Genomic DNA, 15,744 nt, shown 5'->3' with positions numbered 1-15,744 from the left:
TTTCAAAGATTTGGTTTTCTCACGCTACTCCCGGTGGCGCGACAGAACAATCCTGTTATGCCAGCGGGAGTGGCATGACAATGTTTTCCATGTCGGAAACACCATCTAACGTGGTGGATGTTACCGTGCCATTGCATGTGGCCCGACAACGTTATTTGGTCGCGCCAGCGGCGCTGGCATGACAAAAAAAAGGTTAGATCCGTAAATTTTTTTAAGAGCGATTATTACTTAAAATATTAAATAAAAAAGGTTTAAAAATAAAAAAAAATCCGTCCACCTCTCCCTCACTGATTACTGTTCCGTGTGCGCCCCTCCTCCTCCCTTCTTTCCCTTATTAGACGGGTGGCACTTGTCTTCGGGAGCCCAGGTAAGGCCACGCAACTCGCCGTTCTACGGCCCGCCCCCGCCCGGTGGAACACGCCGGCCCATGCAGCGTTCGCAACTAAAAAGGATGCATGGCGGCCGGCATGGATCCAAAGGTCATTTTATCTGCGTATCTAGCCACCACTTGTCCTCCTCATTCTTTTATTTATTTATTTATTTATTTGCTAGTACTAGCAGTGGGCAATGGGCATTATCCAACTATATAATCAGTCAGTCAGTCAAACAGCAGTAGAGGTTTCTTTTTCGATAAAGAATAGCAGTCAACAGTACGGATGAAAGTAAAATAGACGTAGACTAGATCTGTACATATACCTTAGTTTCTTTCCCATCATCCAATACCACTGCATTAGCATAGTACTATTCCCTCACTCCAAATTTTAAATTATTTTAGCTTTTCTAATACTCTTATAAAGCTTTTGCTACATATCTAAATATATACATTACGTCTAGGTACAGTACCTAGTAAAAACGACGTATGTATCTTAAAAAGACAGAACGACTTACAATTTGATATGAGAAAGTAGCAAATAATTACTCCATCCAGAAAGAAAGACAATTTTAATATAGTACCGAGTCAAATCATTCTAAGTTTAACTAAGTTTATATAAAAAATACAAGCATTTACGATACCAAATAAGTACCACCAGAATCTTCATATTGAATATATTAATTAGTCCATCTAGAAGAGAAGGCAGTTTTAGTAAAGTATCGAGTCAAACCATTTTAAATTTGACGAAGTCTATATAAAAAATGTATCAACATTTATGATACCAAAAATAAGTACCACTACAATCTTCCTATTGAATATATTTTGATAGAATTCCTATTTAATTTGGTATCATAAATATTGGCAATTTTTTTTCTATAAATAAATTTGAATAAACCATAGATAGTTGGACCAAGGAGATAACAAGAAATGCATCGTTTTTACGACGTGGGTAGTATATGTTACAATTTGGAGGACATCGTGGTGTGCCATATAGGATGAGGAGCGATAATGAAGTCAAAAGAAATGATTTAGGACTGAAATGACCATTCTGATAGTTTTAGATAAAACAATCTAAAATGACCATATTGATAGTGCATGGACGAAATGGAGCCAAAAATAAAAAATAAAACTTTATGGACCGAAACAACCACTTCCTAGTTCAAGGACAAAATGAGTAGTTCAATAAGTGTACACTTTACTACAACAAATCCGGCCTCCTGTAACGTTAAGAATTTAGTCATCAGTTAAATAGTAGTTCAAGAAGTGTATGTATACAAAAGTAGAGGAAAATAAATTAAAAAAAGGTTAGGGAGGAGAATCTGCCCCGAACCTCCAAATCAAGCCTGGTCCGCACCTTTTTTTCTTCTCTCTCTTTCCCTCACTTGCTGGCCCAACAGCCTAGCCGCCATGGCTCGACAGGCGTCCCACGCCCCGGAGGCACACCAACTCGATGTCTAAAATGAACCACGATTTTATCGAATGACTTTCGCCATTTCTTTGGCACCTGTCGCCTGAGCATTAGTCTCTCTTATGGGAGGAAGGATAAAAAACAGATTTTTATGGGAGCTGCTGCTATTATTTGAGCAATTTGGTGTACTTATAATGACATAGTTTTTAACAAAAACAAAATATTTCTTTTATGCATGCCATTTTCAGAGGAGCATATTGGTTGCGGTTCGAGGCGTTGCTGCAACGTGAAGCAAAAAAAAGTATCAGTATTCACTTTGTTAAAAAAAATCCTCCTGGAAATACTGAAAAACACTGTGAGGTTAAATGGTTAATTGACCCGAACAAGCCAAGTTGAAAAATACTGAAAAACACTGTTGGTGGCAACTTGCAGAGCCATGCACCCACCGCTGCAATCTGACTTGGCTTCAATGGTATGCTCATGGCGCGAAGCGGCGGACTGGAAACATCGTCGTCACTTGCCAGTTGTCACAGTTCCACAACGCTGCGAATTATTTCGCCGAGCTCCTCCTACGGGTATCGACTCCCCGGCGGTGGGTAGTAAGACGGCGTCCAGGCCGCGCCGTCGATCTCAGGGTGCCGTGTCCCCGGCGGAGGGTAGTACGAGTACGAGCCGCCGGGAGGCGCCGGGTAGTACGGTAGTGCACGGTCCACTGTGCCTGACGGCAGCGGCGAAGGCGCCGATCTTGGATAAACTGGGTAGGCCGAGCCTGACTCCGGCGGCGGCGGGTATGTGCTGGTCGGAGGGGTCAAATTGGACGCCGGTCGTGGCGGGTACCCGCTAGGCGGAGCCGGTGGGTAGTTGGTCGACGGTGGCGGCGGGTAGCTGCTGTATTGTGCCGCCGGAGGCGCCGGGCAGGCTGCACACGACGACGCAGGCGGTGGTGGTGGGTATGCCGTAGCAGCCGCCGTCAGCGGCGGCGGGTACCTGGTGAACTCTGCCGGAGGCGCCGGACAGGCTGCACATGACGCGGGTGGCGGTGGGTATGCTGTAGTAGCAGCAGCCGGCTGCGGGTAGCTGCTGTTGCTTGGCGCTGGAAACTGTGAATAAGGCGGCGGCGGAGGCGGGTAGCTGCGTGGGGACAACAATCCTTGCAGTGACGGATAGTGAGAAGCGGAAGCCGGCGGCGGGTACCCGGCGCTCTGTGGCGGGAAGTTTGCAGCCGCCGCGGGTGGTGGATACGCTTCGCTTGGCGGAGGCGCGCAGCGAAAGCTCGGGTTTTGATCCGGCCGCGCACCGCCCGGCGCTGGGTAGAGCTGCGGCTGCGGGCGCACGCCGGCGCCAGGGCCGCCGCTGATGGCGTATGCGAAGCTGAGCGTGCCGTTCGGCTTGCCGTCGGGGGCGCTCACCTGGTAGCTGACGTGGCGCAGCCCCGCGTCGTCTCCGGCCGCCGCCGCCAGGTCGGTCACGGGCACGCTAGCCGTGCCGACGAGCTTGTTGCCGAGGATCGGCACCTGCGCCTTGACCTCGAACTCCACCACCACCAGCTGCTGCTGCGCCTGCGCACCATCCCCGTCGAGGTCGAACGCGAACACCGCGTCGTCCCAGTCCGGGCTCTCGCCGCCGTCGGCGTCCGGCTGCGTCTTCTCCCGGCGGCCGCCGAGGGACACCGCGGCGTAGAGCGGCGGCTTCTGGAACGGGACAAACGCCCTCACGCCGCGGCAGGAGATGGACCTGATGGTGATGCGCCAGCCGCCGGAGCCGGAGCCCGACAACATGGCCGGCTTCTTAGTGGCTTTGGAGCTCAGAGCGGTGGGGAGAGAAATCTGTGGCCGGCTTGGACGATGGATCTGGAGCACGAGTGCAAGGCAGATGGATTTGAGGAATGATTTGACCTTGTGCTCTTTGGTTTATTGGATCTCGGTGCAATTAATTTGCTGATGTCTTTGTCTGTCTGATCATGGACAGATGGACAGAACAGTGTGACTCACCTGTTCCTGCACTTGCCTGCATGGACTTTGTCTCCATCTTTAAATCTTCCTTTTGAAGATACTAGATAAATTGATTTCATGTTTAGATTTGTTTTCTTGCACGTTGCATCCACTTTGTTCTTGTTCAAGAAGAGGGGGGAGAGCGGAAAAATTGAAAGTTTGCCATCGCTAATGGCTATAGATTGAAGCTGTCAAATGATAATTTAGATCAACTATGCTGGGAAAAAACAGAGAGTTCAGAGTTGTTTGGTGCAGAATTTGTTTGTTTATTGAAGTTTTTGAAACCAATGTTTATTGCAGGTAGCTTTAGGCCTCCTGTGGGAAAAAAAAATCCTTGCCTCAAAGTCTTTTTACACTGAACATACTAATTTCCATTTTGGAAGCAAATATGTTCAACTCATATATGCTCTGCATACACACTTTTGGACGAAATATATAGAAATCGAAGCAAAAACATGGCTATGCCATCTTCCAGTGACGCATAACGAATTAACGATAACGTGAACCACACGAGCCGTGTCTGATGAGTCATGACTTACACTTGTCCCTTTTTTCTTCTTGCTCAACTTTTTCTCATTAGCACACAATGATGCTGGTACAATGCGTGTGACTGCAAGAGCTCCGCCACACATGTACAAGAATACGAGTATTTGTCAACACACACACAAAGCATGTCTAAGCCGAAGCAAGAAATTCTCCTCGAGGAAGTTTCAATTTCCACGCTCCTTTGCAACACGGGATCTTTTTCCAAATCCTACATTTCTCCTATGAAAATTTCCTACATAGTTCATTTGAATTTTGAAATTTCTCATACACTTTTAACCGATGGGTGACTCTATTCTATGCTTGTCATTTTAAAGCAGGTTTAACACTTTTATTTTTTCTCTATTGTCGAATACAGTAACTATCACACCTATACTTTATACTTTATGTATTTGTAGATGCAAATATTTAAAAATTGCGTACAACAATTTCATATGACACGTTCAATGCTTCTTGCGAGAAATAGTTGGAACCGTATATCATACGTACACACTCGACGCTTTTATGAATCCTAACTAAACAATTTGGAAAAAAAAATTCAAAATTCTATCATCATTCTGGAGCAGTACGTAGCAATCGTGACTGCCTTCACGATGAGTACAGATCGACAGTGTACACATACATAACAAGAATTGAACAACATTCAAGCCATCTGGCTTCGAAGGAAACGATATACAGCAAAACATAGACGGCTACATATACATCCACCTTTATTTGCAGCAGGCTAAATCTGTGGTTGCCTTTAATTGCCTGATCTTACCAAATGCCCGTAAGTGTGTAGTTGTCTATTTGGCCCATCTTGCCCATGTAACAACGACAGACACATAGACTTTGTCAAATACTTTGTCGAAAAGGCGGAAGTAAGCAATCCTCCATGTTTTGTTGAATAAGATGACACAGAACACCATCCAGAGACCAACCACATATCCTATGCCAAGTCCAAAGGAAAATGTAAGTACCTCATCATCATGTCCATCTCCCTTTTGCTCACCATGCTTTGGTTCTCGGTTGTTTGTTGTGCAATTCTTCTGAAGAGGATATCCACAAAGACCAATGTTTCCATCATACATAAGTGGATTCTGCGTGTAGAGGGTGTCGAGCTGCCCCCCTGATGGGATTCTTCCTGTGAGATTGTTGTGTGATAAGTCCATGAAGCTTAAATATGATAGATTTGACAGACTTTGTGGGATTTCTCCACAAAGCTTGTTTTCAGAGAGGTCGAGAGATTCCAGTGATTTCATGACCCCAATCCTTTCTGAAAATTTTCCAGTCAGATTATTCCTTGATAAATTCAAATTTACAACTCCATCTAGTGAGGTTATTTCTTCTGGAATTACTCCGGTCAAGTGGTTTGATGACATGTCAATGTTCACCATCTCATAAAGCACATAATCGAAGTAATAACGTTCTTGTCCTTTTGTGGTCACAGACAAATTAATCGGCCTGTTCGCTGGTTGGATTTTGGCCGGATAAGACACGCTGGTGCTGGTTTGTTGTGAGAGGAAAACACTATTGGCTGGCTGTAGAGAAGTATGACGTGTTGCTTTCATTCCCATGAAATTTGACAAATGATGGGGTAAGGCACCTGATAAATTGTTGCCTGCCAAATCTAGATAAATTAGACCTCCAAGATTTGTAATCGTTTCTGGAATGTTTCCGGTGAACTTATTCCATGCCAGATCAAGAATTTGCAGTTCCGGGTATGTTTCTAAAATCGTATCCAACTTACCGGATAGCATATTGTTACTTAGTATTAGTGTTGGGGTCATTCTTGGCTCAGAACATTGTGGGAATTCTCCTTCCAAATGATTATCACCTAAGTTCAGCTGGTTATACAAGTTCAATTCACAAATGGAATGTGGAATATGACCACTAATATGGTTGGAGAACAGGCTTAGGTCTGATAGCTTCGGGGCTCCAAAATTCGATGGTAGTGGCCCTGACAAATAGTTCCTGGAGATGTCTAATGCATGCAGATTTGGTGGCAACCGAGGTATTTGGCCAGTTAGTTGGTTTGAATCCAAAGAGAGTGTAACTAATGATGTCATGTTCTCAATGTTTGTTGGCAATGTGCCGTTGATTCCATTGTTTGAAATATACAGCTCCCGAGCCTTTGAGAAGGTGGTAGAAAACCAATTTGGAAGCGAATCAAATATAGATGCACTTGATATATCTAACACATGAATATTGGTCTGTGACTGCAGCCAGGAGGGAAATGAAGGACCCAAGTGGCAGGATCGAAAAGATGCTTGATGAAGATTGAATGTTGGCAACCACTCTGGATCCACCTCAATCTTCATGGAATTTCTTGACAAGTCTATCATCGTTAATCTTGACAAGCCATCAAGGTGCTCATGGGTGATAACACCACTGAGGTTATTGTAGCTTAGGTCCATGCCAGTCAAATGACTTAACATACCAATCCCAGAGGGCAAAGGTCCAGTGAATCCGTTGTAAGAGAGATCAAGAGTGACTAAATTACTGAGCATGCCGATCTCAGACGGCAGCTGTCCAGTGATTTGGTTATTAGAGAGATCAAGAGTGACTAATCTGGCCCACCGCCCTAAATGATTCGGTAGCACTCCACTGAAATTATTGAATCCCAAATTCAGTTCCTTGAGTTTGTTTGACGAACATTGCGGTAACCTCTCAAATAAATCTGTTATGCTGCCATCAAAATCACTTCCCGAGAAGTCTATTCTTTCCAGTTCGCACAGATTTGTCATGTTTGCTGTCATGATGTCTATGCTTCCAGAAGTACAACGGCTAAACTCAAGGGCTTGGAGGGACATCATACACCCCAGTGCATCAGGAACTGGACCATATAAGGAGGTTGCAGCAAGGTCGAGATATCCTAGGCTTGTCAAATTCCAAAACCAACAGGATGCAACTGGGTGGTCAAGGTAGTTGTCAGAGAGCGTGAGCTTCGCAAGGCCGGTAAGATTTAGATGTGGGAGAGATTGGTTTGCGCTCGTAAGCGAGCAACCATCAAGACGGAGGACCTTCAAAGAAGGAACCATGTTCACCACATGAGCCCAACCAACTATCCCGCTGAGGTTTACAGAGCCCATGTCAAGGTACCGTAGAGGCAGGCTTGATAACCATGAGATATCAGTGGAGTATAGGTCTGGGAAAAACGTGAATTCATCAGTGCCAGAGAGGTCAAGGTAGTGCAGCTTGGAGAGGTTGCCGAGCTGAGGTGGCACGCTCCCTGACAGCGGCATGCCATAGAGGTCGAGATACCTCAGGTTCTTCAGAAGGCCTAAGAACTCCGGCACACCGCCGCCAGCCGGCCCCGAAAGGTTGTTCAAGCTGAGATCAAGGCTCTCGAGATGATGCAAGGAGAGCAAGGAGGGACTTATCTGGCCCGACAAAGCCGTGTCCTCGGGATGAAGCCGTGGATCATCAGTGTACATGTCATTGCCAAGACGGAGGCCGATGACATGGCCGGTCCAGTTGCTGCACCGGACGCCGCTCCACCGGCAGCAGTCTTCGTCACCTTCGTGCCACGAGGCAAGGCGCCCCGCTGGGTCGCCGGAGATGCCTCGCTTGAAGGCCAGCAGGACGTCCCTCTCGCGGGGTATGCAGGCGCCAGTGCCATGGCGACCGGGAGCAGCTGGCGACAGCTGCAGTGCCTGCGACTGCGAGGCGGCCGCGGCTGGGAGAAGGAGAAGCAAGTGCAAGACGGCAGAGGGATGCATATGCATGGCCTTCAGTTCAGTTGATGATTGTTGGTTTGTTACTGTGTTTCGGTTGGGGTGAAATCGGAATGAGACGTGGATGCGCTGGTGTGGCCATCTGATCGATGGTGATTATATAAGCTAGCTATCCTCTTCAGTCTGCGGTCAAGTCACGGTCGTCGTCGTCGCCGCAGGTCCGTCAATGCCGTGTCCCCACGCACTGCCGCAGAAAGACCATACTTTTTGCATCCGTCTATACTGCCAGCACTGGGGTGGACAACACTCAACAGGGAGCCTTTTTTTAAAAAAAAACTTAAGGGAGCCTTTGAAGACCGATGAAGACCGTGCCAGTAAAGAAGTTACAGTTCTGCTTTGCGTTCAAGAAAAAGTTACAGGTCTGCTTTGCGTTAAAAAAAAAGTTACAGGTCTGCTTTGCGTTCAAAAAAAAAAGTTACAGGTCTGTTTTGCGTTCAAAAAAAGGTAAAGATCTGCCAACAATATATGTTCCCTACTTAGGGCCGTTTCGATCTTTGAAATTAAATTCATTCTAATAATTACAATTTAAACATAGTTTAATTAAACTAATATAATTGTATATGAAATATATTTGTATATTATTGTTAGCCATACAAAAGAAATACTTATATATTACATTTCTATTGTAGGGAAGTGGGTTGAAGAGTATGCTATAAGTTGAAGAGTAGAAATATAGCATAGTGATATATAGAATTCATTTTCATCCCACGTCCTATGAATTTGAGATAGACTTATTTGTAGGCTTTGAAAACTGATGGAATATCAAATTCCATTCCAAATAGCCTAATTCATTAAGTGAATTCCAATTCCTCTAAAATGAGAGATACAAATAATCCCTTAGTAGAAAAATGTTGAAAGGCTACATGCATCCTAACGGGAATTGAGCTCTGTTTTCTTTTTCTCCCTGCGTGTGTGTACGTGAGTACACGACTACTTGTTGTTTCACTTTATAACCGATGCTGGTACGGTGAGAACGTGTTGCAAGCTGAGAAGAATCACTGGGGCCGCCGCTGATGGCGTATGCGAAGCTGAGCGTGCCGTTCGGCTTGCCGTCGGGGGCGCTCACCTGGTAGCTGACGTTCCGCAGCCCCGCGTCGTCTCCTGCCGCCGCCAGGTCAGCTACGGGCAAGATAGCCGTGCCGACGAGCTTGTTGCCGAGTGCTGGGGTTTTAACTTCGCCAAGAAAACTTAGCTCCTGGAACTTCAGAGTTGAAATTGTGACTTCCATAACAAAGTTTACTCGCAGGGAAAGAAACGAGGCGGAGATGAAAATTTGACTTCGACGAAAAGAGTTCATCTTTGCTGGGAAACTTCGTCTTCGCTGAAAGAGAAGAGAAGATCAGAACAAGACTGAGTGAAGGTAAACATTTGACTTTGCTCAGTAATCAAAGGCAGAAAGAAGACGGAGCAAAAAACTAAGTCCAAAAGACGAAGTCCTAAGGAAGATTGATGAACAAAGTCGAAGAATGAAGACTTAGATGTAATCAATCTACCTTCGTGGGATACCCCTCGGAGGACTGCCGATGATATTCTATCGACATCAAGTCAATCAAATTGAGAATGACAACACTTCAACAGTTGACAGTGATTTTTCACAGCAAGTGATCGTCCGGAAGGGTCCAAAGCAGGTCAGTGTCGCCGCCGTCGACCAGACCACATCATCGCCACCATTGACGAGCCTCACACCAAACGTAACTACGACGAGCAGTACAAGAAAATCCTTGAAGGCCCATGCGCCCTCCACAAGAACAGCAAGCACAAGATGTAGGACTGCCTTGGCTTGGCTAAGGAGTTCCAAGCCAAAAAGAAGGACGACAACAACAACGATGGAGCCAGAGGTCGCCGACCACCTGGGGACAACAACAACGCCTTCCAGGATCACGACAAAGTGGTTGCCACTATCTTCAGGGGCCTCGCCACCGCTGAGAGCAGAAGAGATCGAAAGCTCACCGCTCGTCGGGTGCTCGCTGTCAACACAGAAGATGCCATCGCCAACCGCAGCTATCGCCGCCATCACCTTCAGCAGGGCCGACCAGTGGGCGGACATCCCTTACACAGGGTGTTTCCCCCTCATTCTTGATGCAACCGTCAAGAAAGTACTCTTGAGGAAAGTACTCATCGACGGCGGAAGTGCTCTGAACCTCCTCTTCGTCGGAGCCCTAAAGGAACTGGGCCTTGGAGTAGAAGACCTCACTCCTTTCGACTCCTCCTTCTGGGGTGTGGTACTTGGTAGGGCATCCAAACTGCTTGGAGAGATCACCCTTCTGGTACAATTCGGCATGGCTAGCAACTTCCATGTCGAGCACATCAACTTCTACGTCGCCGACTTCAACACCGCCTACCATGCCACACTTGGTCGGCCAGCTCTGGCCAAGTTTATGGCCATACCGCACTACGCCTATCTGGCCAAGTTCATGGCCATACCGTACTACCGCACCAGCTATAGGAGTTCTGGCCCTATGAGCCAACCTCTCCATCGCTTACGCCTGCGAAACAGAGAGTCTCGCCCTCGCCGAAGCCACCGACCTCTCCATCTAGATGGCTAGCGTGGTCACCGACTCCAAGACGGTGCTCGCCGATGACCTGGAGATCCCAGCGCTGGAGCCTCCTCGCGCCTCCACCAAGTCCAAGGAAACAAAGGAGGTCGGCCTCGGCCTCGACGACCCCACCAAGATCGCCAAGATTGGGGCTCATCTCGACCCCAAATAGTAAAGCGCGTTCGTCTCCTTCCTACGTGCCAACATCGACATGTTTGCTTGGAAACCTGCAGACATGCCGGGGGTACCACGGGAGAAGATCAAGCACTCCTTGAATGTCTCGCCGACCGCCAAACCGATCAAGCAGAAACTCTGACGATTCACGCCAGACAAGGAGGCTATTAGGGTAGAAATAAAACGGCTCCTGGCTACTGGATTTATTAAAGAAGTGTATCATCCTGAGTGGTTAGCAAATCCAATTCTTGTTCAAAAAAAGAATAAAGAATGGAGAATGTGTGTTGATTACACCGATCTCAACAAACACTGCCCTAAAGACCCCTTCGGTCTGCCTCGGATAGACGAGGTTGTAGACTCCACCGCCGACTGTGAACTCCTCTCCTTCCTCGACTGTTACTCCGGCTATCACTAGATATCCCACAAAGAGGATGACCAGATCAAAACATCGTTCATCATGCATTTTGATGCGTATTTCTATACCACCATGTCTTTCGGACTCAAGAACGCTGGGGCGACCTACCAAAGGGCCATCCAGATATGCCTTGACCAACAGATAGGCCGCAACGTCAAAGCTTACATTGACGACGTGGTCGTTAAATCCAAAACCGCCAACAATCTCATCGCCGACCTCGAAGAAACGTTCGCCAACTTGAAAAGATATAGATGGAAGTTGAACCCTTCAAAGTGCATCTTTGCAGTTCCATCAGGCATACTCCTGAGCTACATCATCAGCGCCCGCGATATTGAACCCAACCCCGACAAGGTCTCCGCCATTACCAATATGAAATGGCCAACCTACATAAATGATATACATAAGCTCACAGGGTGCATGGCTGCTCTCAGCCGCTTTATGTCGCGCCTCGGTGAAAAGGGACTACCATTCTTCAAACTACTCAAGGCCTCCGAGTGCTTCTCTTGGTTGGAGGAGGCTAATACGGCTTTTGAGCAACTCAAATTGTTTCTAACGAAGCCTTCGATCATGAGGCGCCTCAACCAGACAAAACCCTATTGATCTACATCGCCGCCACTTCTTGCGTCGTTAGCACAACTATCGTCGTTGAGTGCGAGGAATTTGGACACGCCTATAAGGTACAACGTCTGGTCTACTTCATCAGCGAGGTTCTTAACGAGTCCAAAACTCGTTACCCTTAGGTTCAGAAGCTATTATACGCCATTCTGGTCATGTCGCGCAAGCTCCGCTAGTACTTCGAGTATTACAAGATCACCGTGGTCACCGAGTTCCCTATAGGGGATATCCTCCGAACAAAGAGGCCAATGGCCGCATCATCAAGTGGGTTGTCGAGCTCGGCACTTACTCAATAGAATTCAGAAGCAGGCCTACCATTAAGTCGTAGGCACTCGCTGAGTGGACCGAGATCCAAGAGCCCATCCCCGCTGCTTGCCCCAAGCACTGGGTGATGTATTTCGACAGCGCCCTCAACATCAACGGTGCTGGTGCTAGCATTTTATTCATTACTCCGACCAAGGACAAGCTCCAATACGTCCTCCGAATTCATTTTCTAGCTTCCAACAACACCGCGGAATATGAAGCATGTCTCCATGGACTTCGTATAGCCATCGAGCTCGGTGTCAAATGCCTCATGGTATATGGAGACTCTGCGCTGGTCATCAACCAAGTCAACAAAGATTGGTCCTATTCCAGTGAGAAGATGGACGCATACTGCGCCAAGATCCAGAAACTCAAAGGAAAGTTCTACGGTATCGAGTACCACCACGTGGTACGAGACCAAAATCAGCTCACCGACCACCTATCTAAGATAGGCTCTTCTCGCGCCGCGATTCGGCCTAGGGTCTTCGTTCAAGACCTCTTTACGCCTTCTATCAAGGAAGATAAGGAAGTTCAAGAAATCCCCCCGCCGAGCTGCTGGTACTTGCAGTACGTTCGCCGGCCATAGATTGGAGAGAACAGTTCATCAAGTACCTCACCAGCATCGATGTACCTGCCGATAAGACCGAAACTGAATGCCTTATCTTTCGCAGCAAGCATTATGTGCTGGTAGGTGGGAACCTGATGAGAAAAAGTGCCAAGGAAGGGATACTACAGAAATGCATCACCCAAGAAGAGGGAGTGAAACTACTTGAAATTCACTCTGGCTCCTGTGGCAATCACGTGGCCTCTAGAAATCTGGTCGGCAAAGCTTTCCAAGCTGGTTTTTACTGGCCGACGGCCATCGCCGACGCAGAAGACCTTGTCCGATGTTGTGAAGGATGTCAATTTTTTGCCAAGCAAATACACGTGCCGGCGCAGCAATTGCAGACCATCCTAGCTTCTTGGCCTTTTGCATGCTGGGGACTGGACATGATTGGGCCTTTCAAACCTATGCCAGGCGGTTTTTGGTACGCATACGTCGCCATTAACAAGTCTCCAAGTGGATCGAATACAAGCCGCTTGTTTCGGCCACTGCAAAGAAGGCAGTCGAGCACTTCGAAGATATCATCCATAGATTCGGTCTCCCGAACAGCATTATCACCGACCTCGGAACTACATTCACTGGTCACCATTTTTGGGACTTCTGCGAAGGCCGATGCATCTCTGTCAAATACGTCTCTGTTGCCCATCCTAGAGCCAACGACCAGATCGAACGGGCGAACGGCATGATCCTCGATGCCCTCAAAAAGAGACTATACCAGAAAGAGGAAAAGCATCCGGGCAGATGGCTCAAAGAGCTCCCAGCTATGGTCTGGGGACTATGCACTCAAGCTAGTCGCAACACCAGTGTGTCTCCATATTTTTTGGTCTATGGCTCAGAAGCCATACTTCCAGCGGACATTGCCTTCCGAGCACCTAGGGTGGAACATTATAATGAAGAGCAAGCCGTAGCTGTTCAAACAGAGGACATCGACAGGGCTGAAGAAAAACGCCTGATCACTTGCATCTGCACAGCCAAGTACCTAGAAGGCCTACGAGGATACTACAATCGCAATATCAAAGGTCGTTCATTTAAGGTCAGTGACCTCGTTCTCCATAGAAAGCAGAAAACCGAAGGGATGCACAAGCTCTCCTCCCCTAGGAAGGGCCTTACGTGGTCAAAGTGGTTACTTGACCAAGGTTTTACCGGCTATGTGACATGGAAGGAATCGATATCCCCAATTCATGGCACATCGAGCACCTTATACGTTTTTATCCTTGAAACACTCTAGATATGTACTCTTCACCCCATGATGAATAAAGTTTTCGTCGCCATGCTTTGTCTCCATTATTTCTCCACTCTGGTTTAATCTCCATTTGCGATCACCAGCTCCAAGTTACACCTCAATAAACTCCAGCAATTATACATGATCTCAATAAATGCTCTGCCCTGTTTCTCCATACTAAAATATCTTTAAGATATTCCACCAACCATCGAGTAGCACACGTTCCGCTCTGTGTTCTTTGGAGAAAACCCTATCTCCGATCTCTCCCTACACGTGCTATGGGCTCCAGCGCTCTGTGTTATGGGTGGTCGGCTGTGGTTCCTCGGTCACGTCTATTCCTCCTACATGTGCACGGGCTCCAGCGCCCGACGTTATGGAATACGGGCTAGCCAAGGCCAAGAGCCCAGTAACGAACTAACTGCTTGGATGCTACTTATACCACGTATAAACGCGTTAGGGTTAACAACACATTTCTTTTTCACCGCATGTGTTAGCAAGCCGCCTGAACATGCACGTGTCATCTACATACAACATTTATACAAATACATAAATGTTTACTTATGCCCTCGCGCATCTAACTCTCCTCTACAGATGTCCCATACATGTTCCTCTCCACTCAGGTTACTGGGCTTGGCCCTCACCATCTACCTTGTCGAACAGATCGACATCGCTGGCCAGCCTCTTCACCGCGTCCTCCACCTCATCTTTCAGCTCCCCCTGCTTTGTCACACCCATCCCTCTGGTGAATCCGACCCCTATCTCTCGAAGATTGATGGCAGGGTAGTGGGATCGGACCACTGCCAGGGCATGTGTCACGATGGAGATAGTGGTGTCTCAGTTGAAGCTCTTGAAGTTCTCCCACGCCGCCTTGCACCTATTGATGATGGCATCCGAACGTGGCTACCTATCGTCAAGCTAAGGAGCTACCTCCATGTCGATACTATCGAGCACCGGCTTGACTCTGGCCACCACGGCGTTGAGTTTTCCCCACTGGGTTTGCGCCTCTAGCTCCAGCATGTCGAACTACGCCTTGGTCCTTCGACGGTATTCTGCAGACACCAAAGGGATTCATCAAACGAAGCAATCATATCAGCAACAACTCCGACCTTGAATGACTCACCTTCAAGATCCTCGGCTAGTTTCTTCGCTCACCCAGATGCCTTCTCCTTCTCCTCTTGGAGTTGACCAATGACTTGATGCAACTAGCCGAGCTCCGCATCTTGCTCCAAAAATATAACGGTCGACAGCAACGTCAAGGCTGTTCGATAATGCAGAACAAATTCACCGATCAGCAGTACCTTTCTTCTGCTCGGAGACGCTTTTCAGCTGCTCGGAGGTGCGCCCTAGCTGCTCGGAGATGGTCTTCAACTGCTCGAAGGTGCAATCCAGCTACTCGGAGATGGTTTTGAACTGCTCGGATAAGATGCCCTTCTGGTACTCTAGGTCCTTAGCATTTGATTCAGCAAGATCCCTTTCATGCTGGGCCTTCCAGACGTTATTCTCCATCAGTTTCACCGCCTCCTTCAGCCTCTCATTCTCCTCGATGAGGGGCTCCATCCTCTTGATCAGCTGCTACCAATGTACGACAGTTCACGCTATGCCCTGCAAAGCACCAAGATTATAAAGGACCATATTCTCCAACACCAAATATGGACACCGCCAACGCAATACTAACCTCAATTTGCTTCATAGCTGTGGAAAAGTGGACTGTAGCCTCTTCATCTCCCTGGTGGGTTCCTCCTCTTCCACGACCATGACTTTGTCCCCTTGCTTGCAGAAGGTGCGGACGGTTTGAGATCGTGATCCATCATGCTCAATCTCCTCGACCTCGTCCTCTTCCTTT

The 15,744-nt window shown here is 47.6% G+C and overlaps 2 protein-coding genes across 3 annotated transcripts; both read right to left on the bottom strand.

Annotated features, from left to right (window-relative positions):
* Window positions 1-1,364: 1,364 nt before the first annotated feature.
* Window positions 1,365-3,658, bottom strand: LOC136485144 (extensin-like). 2 transcript variants are annotated; one of them, XM_066482084.1, is made up of 2 exons: window positions 1,728-3,658; window positions 1,365-1,590 (listed from the first exon to the last, which is right to left on the bottom strand). In XM_066482084.1, the coding sequence occupies exon 1, from the start codon at window positions 3,557-3,559 to the stop codon at window positions 2,351-2,353; it is 1,209 nt and encodes a 402-aa protein (XP_066338181.1). In that variant the 5' UTR covers window positions 3,560-3,658; the 3' UTR covers window positions 1,365-1,590; window positions 1,728-2,350. The 2 variants fall into 2 exon arrangements, with proteins under 2 accessions (XP_066338181.1, XP_066338182.1); XM_066482085.1 differs by lacking the exon at window positions 1,365-1,590 and having other exon boundaries at window positions 1,724-2,060; window positions 2,228-3,658.
* Window positions 3,659-4,853: 1,195 nt separating this feature from the next.
* Window positions 4,854-14,636, bottom strand: LOC136489070 (receptor-like protein 43). The gene is made up of 5 exons (XM_066485807.1): window positions 14,550-14,636; window positions 12,688-12,774; window positions 8,950-9,352; window positions 6,811-7,973; window positions 4,854-6,372 (listed from the first exon to the last, which is right to left on the bottom strand). The coding sequence occupies exons 1-5, from the start codon at window positions 14,634-14,636 to the stop codon at window positions 5,101-5,103; spliced, it is 3,012 nt and encodes a 1,003-aa protein (XP_066341904.1). The 3' UTR covers window positions 4,854-5,100.
* Window positions 14,637-15,744: the final 1,108 nt, after the last annotated feature.

This window comes from Miscanthus floridulus, chromosome 10 (genome assembly GCF_019320115.1).
Source record: "Miscanthus floridulus cultivar M001 chromosome 10, ASM1932011v1, whole genome shotgun sequence".
Lineage (NCBI taxonomy): Eukaryota > Viridiplantae > Streptophyta > Magnoliopsida > Poales > Poaceae > Miscanthus > Miscanthus floridulus.
The sequence above is the reverse complement of the archived record's forward strand: the minus strand, read 5'-3'. Positions and strand labels throughout refer to the sequence as shown.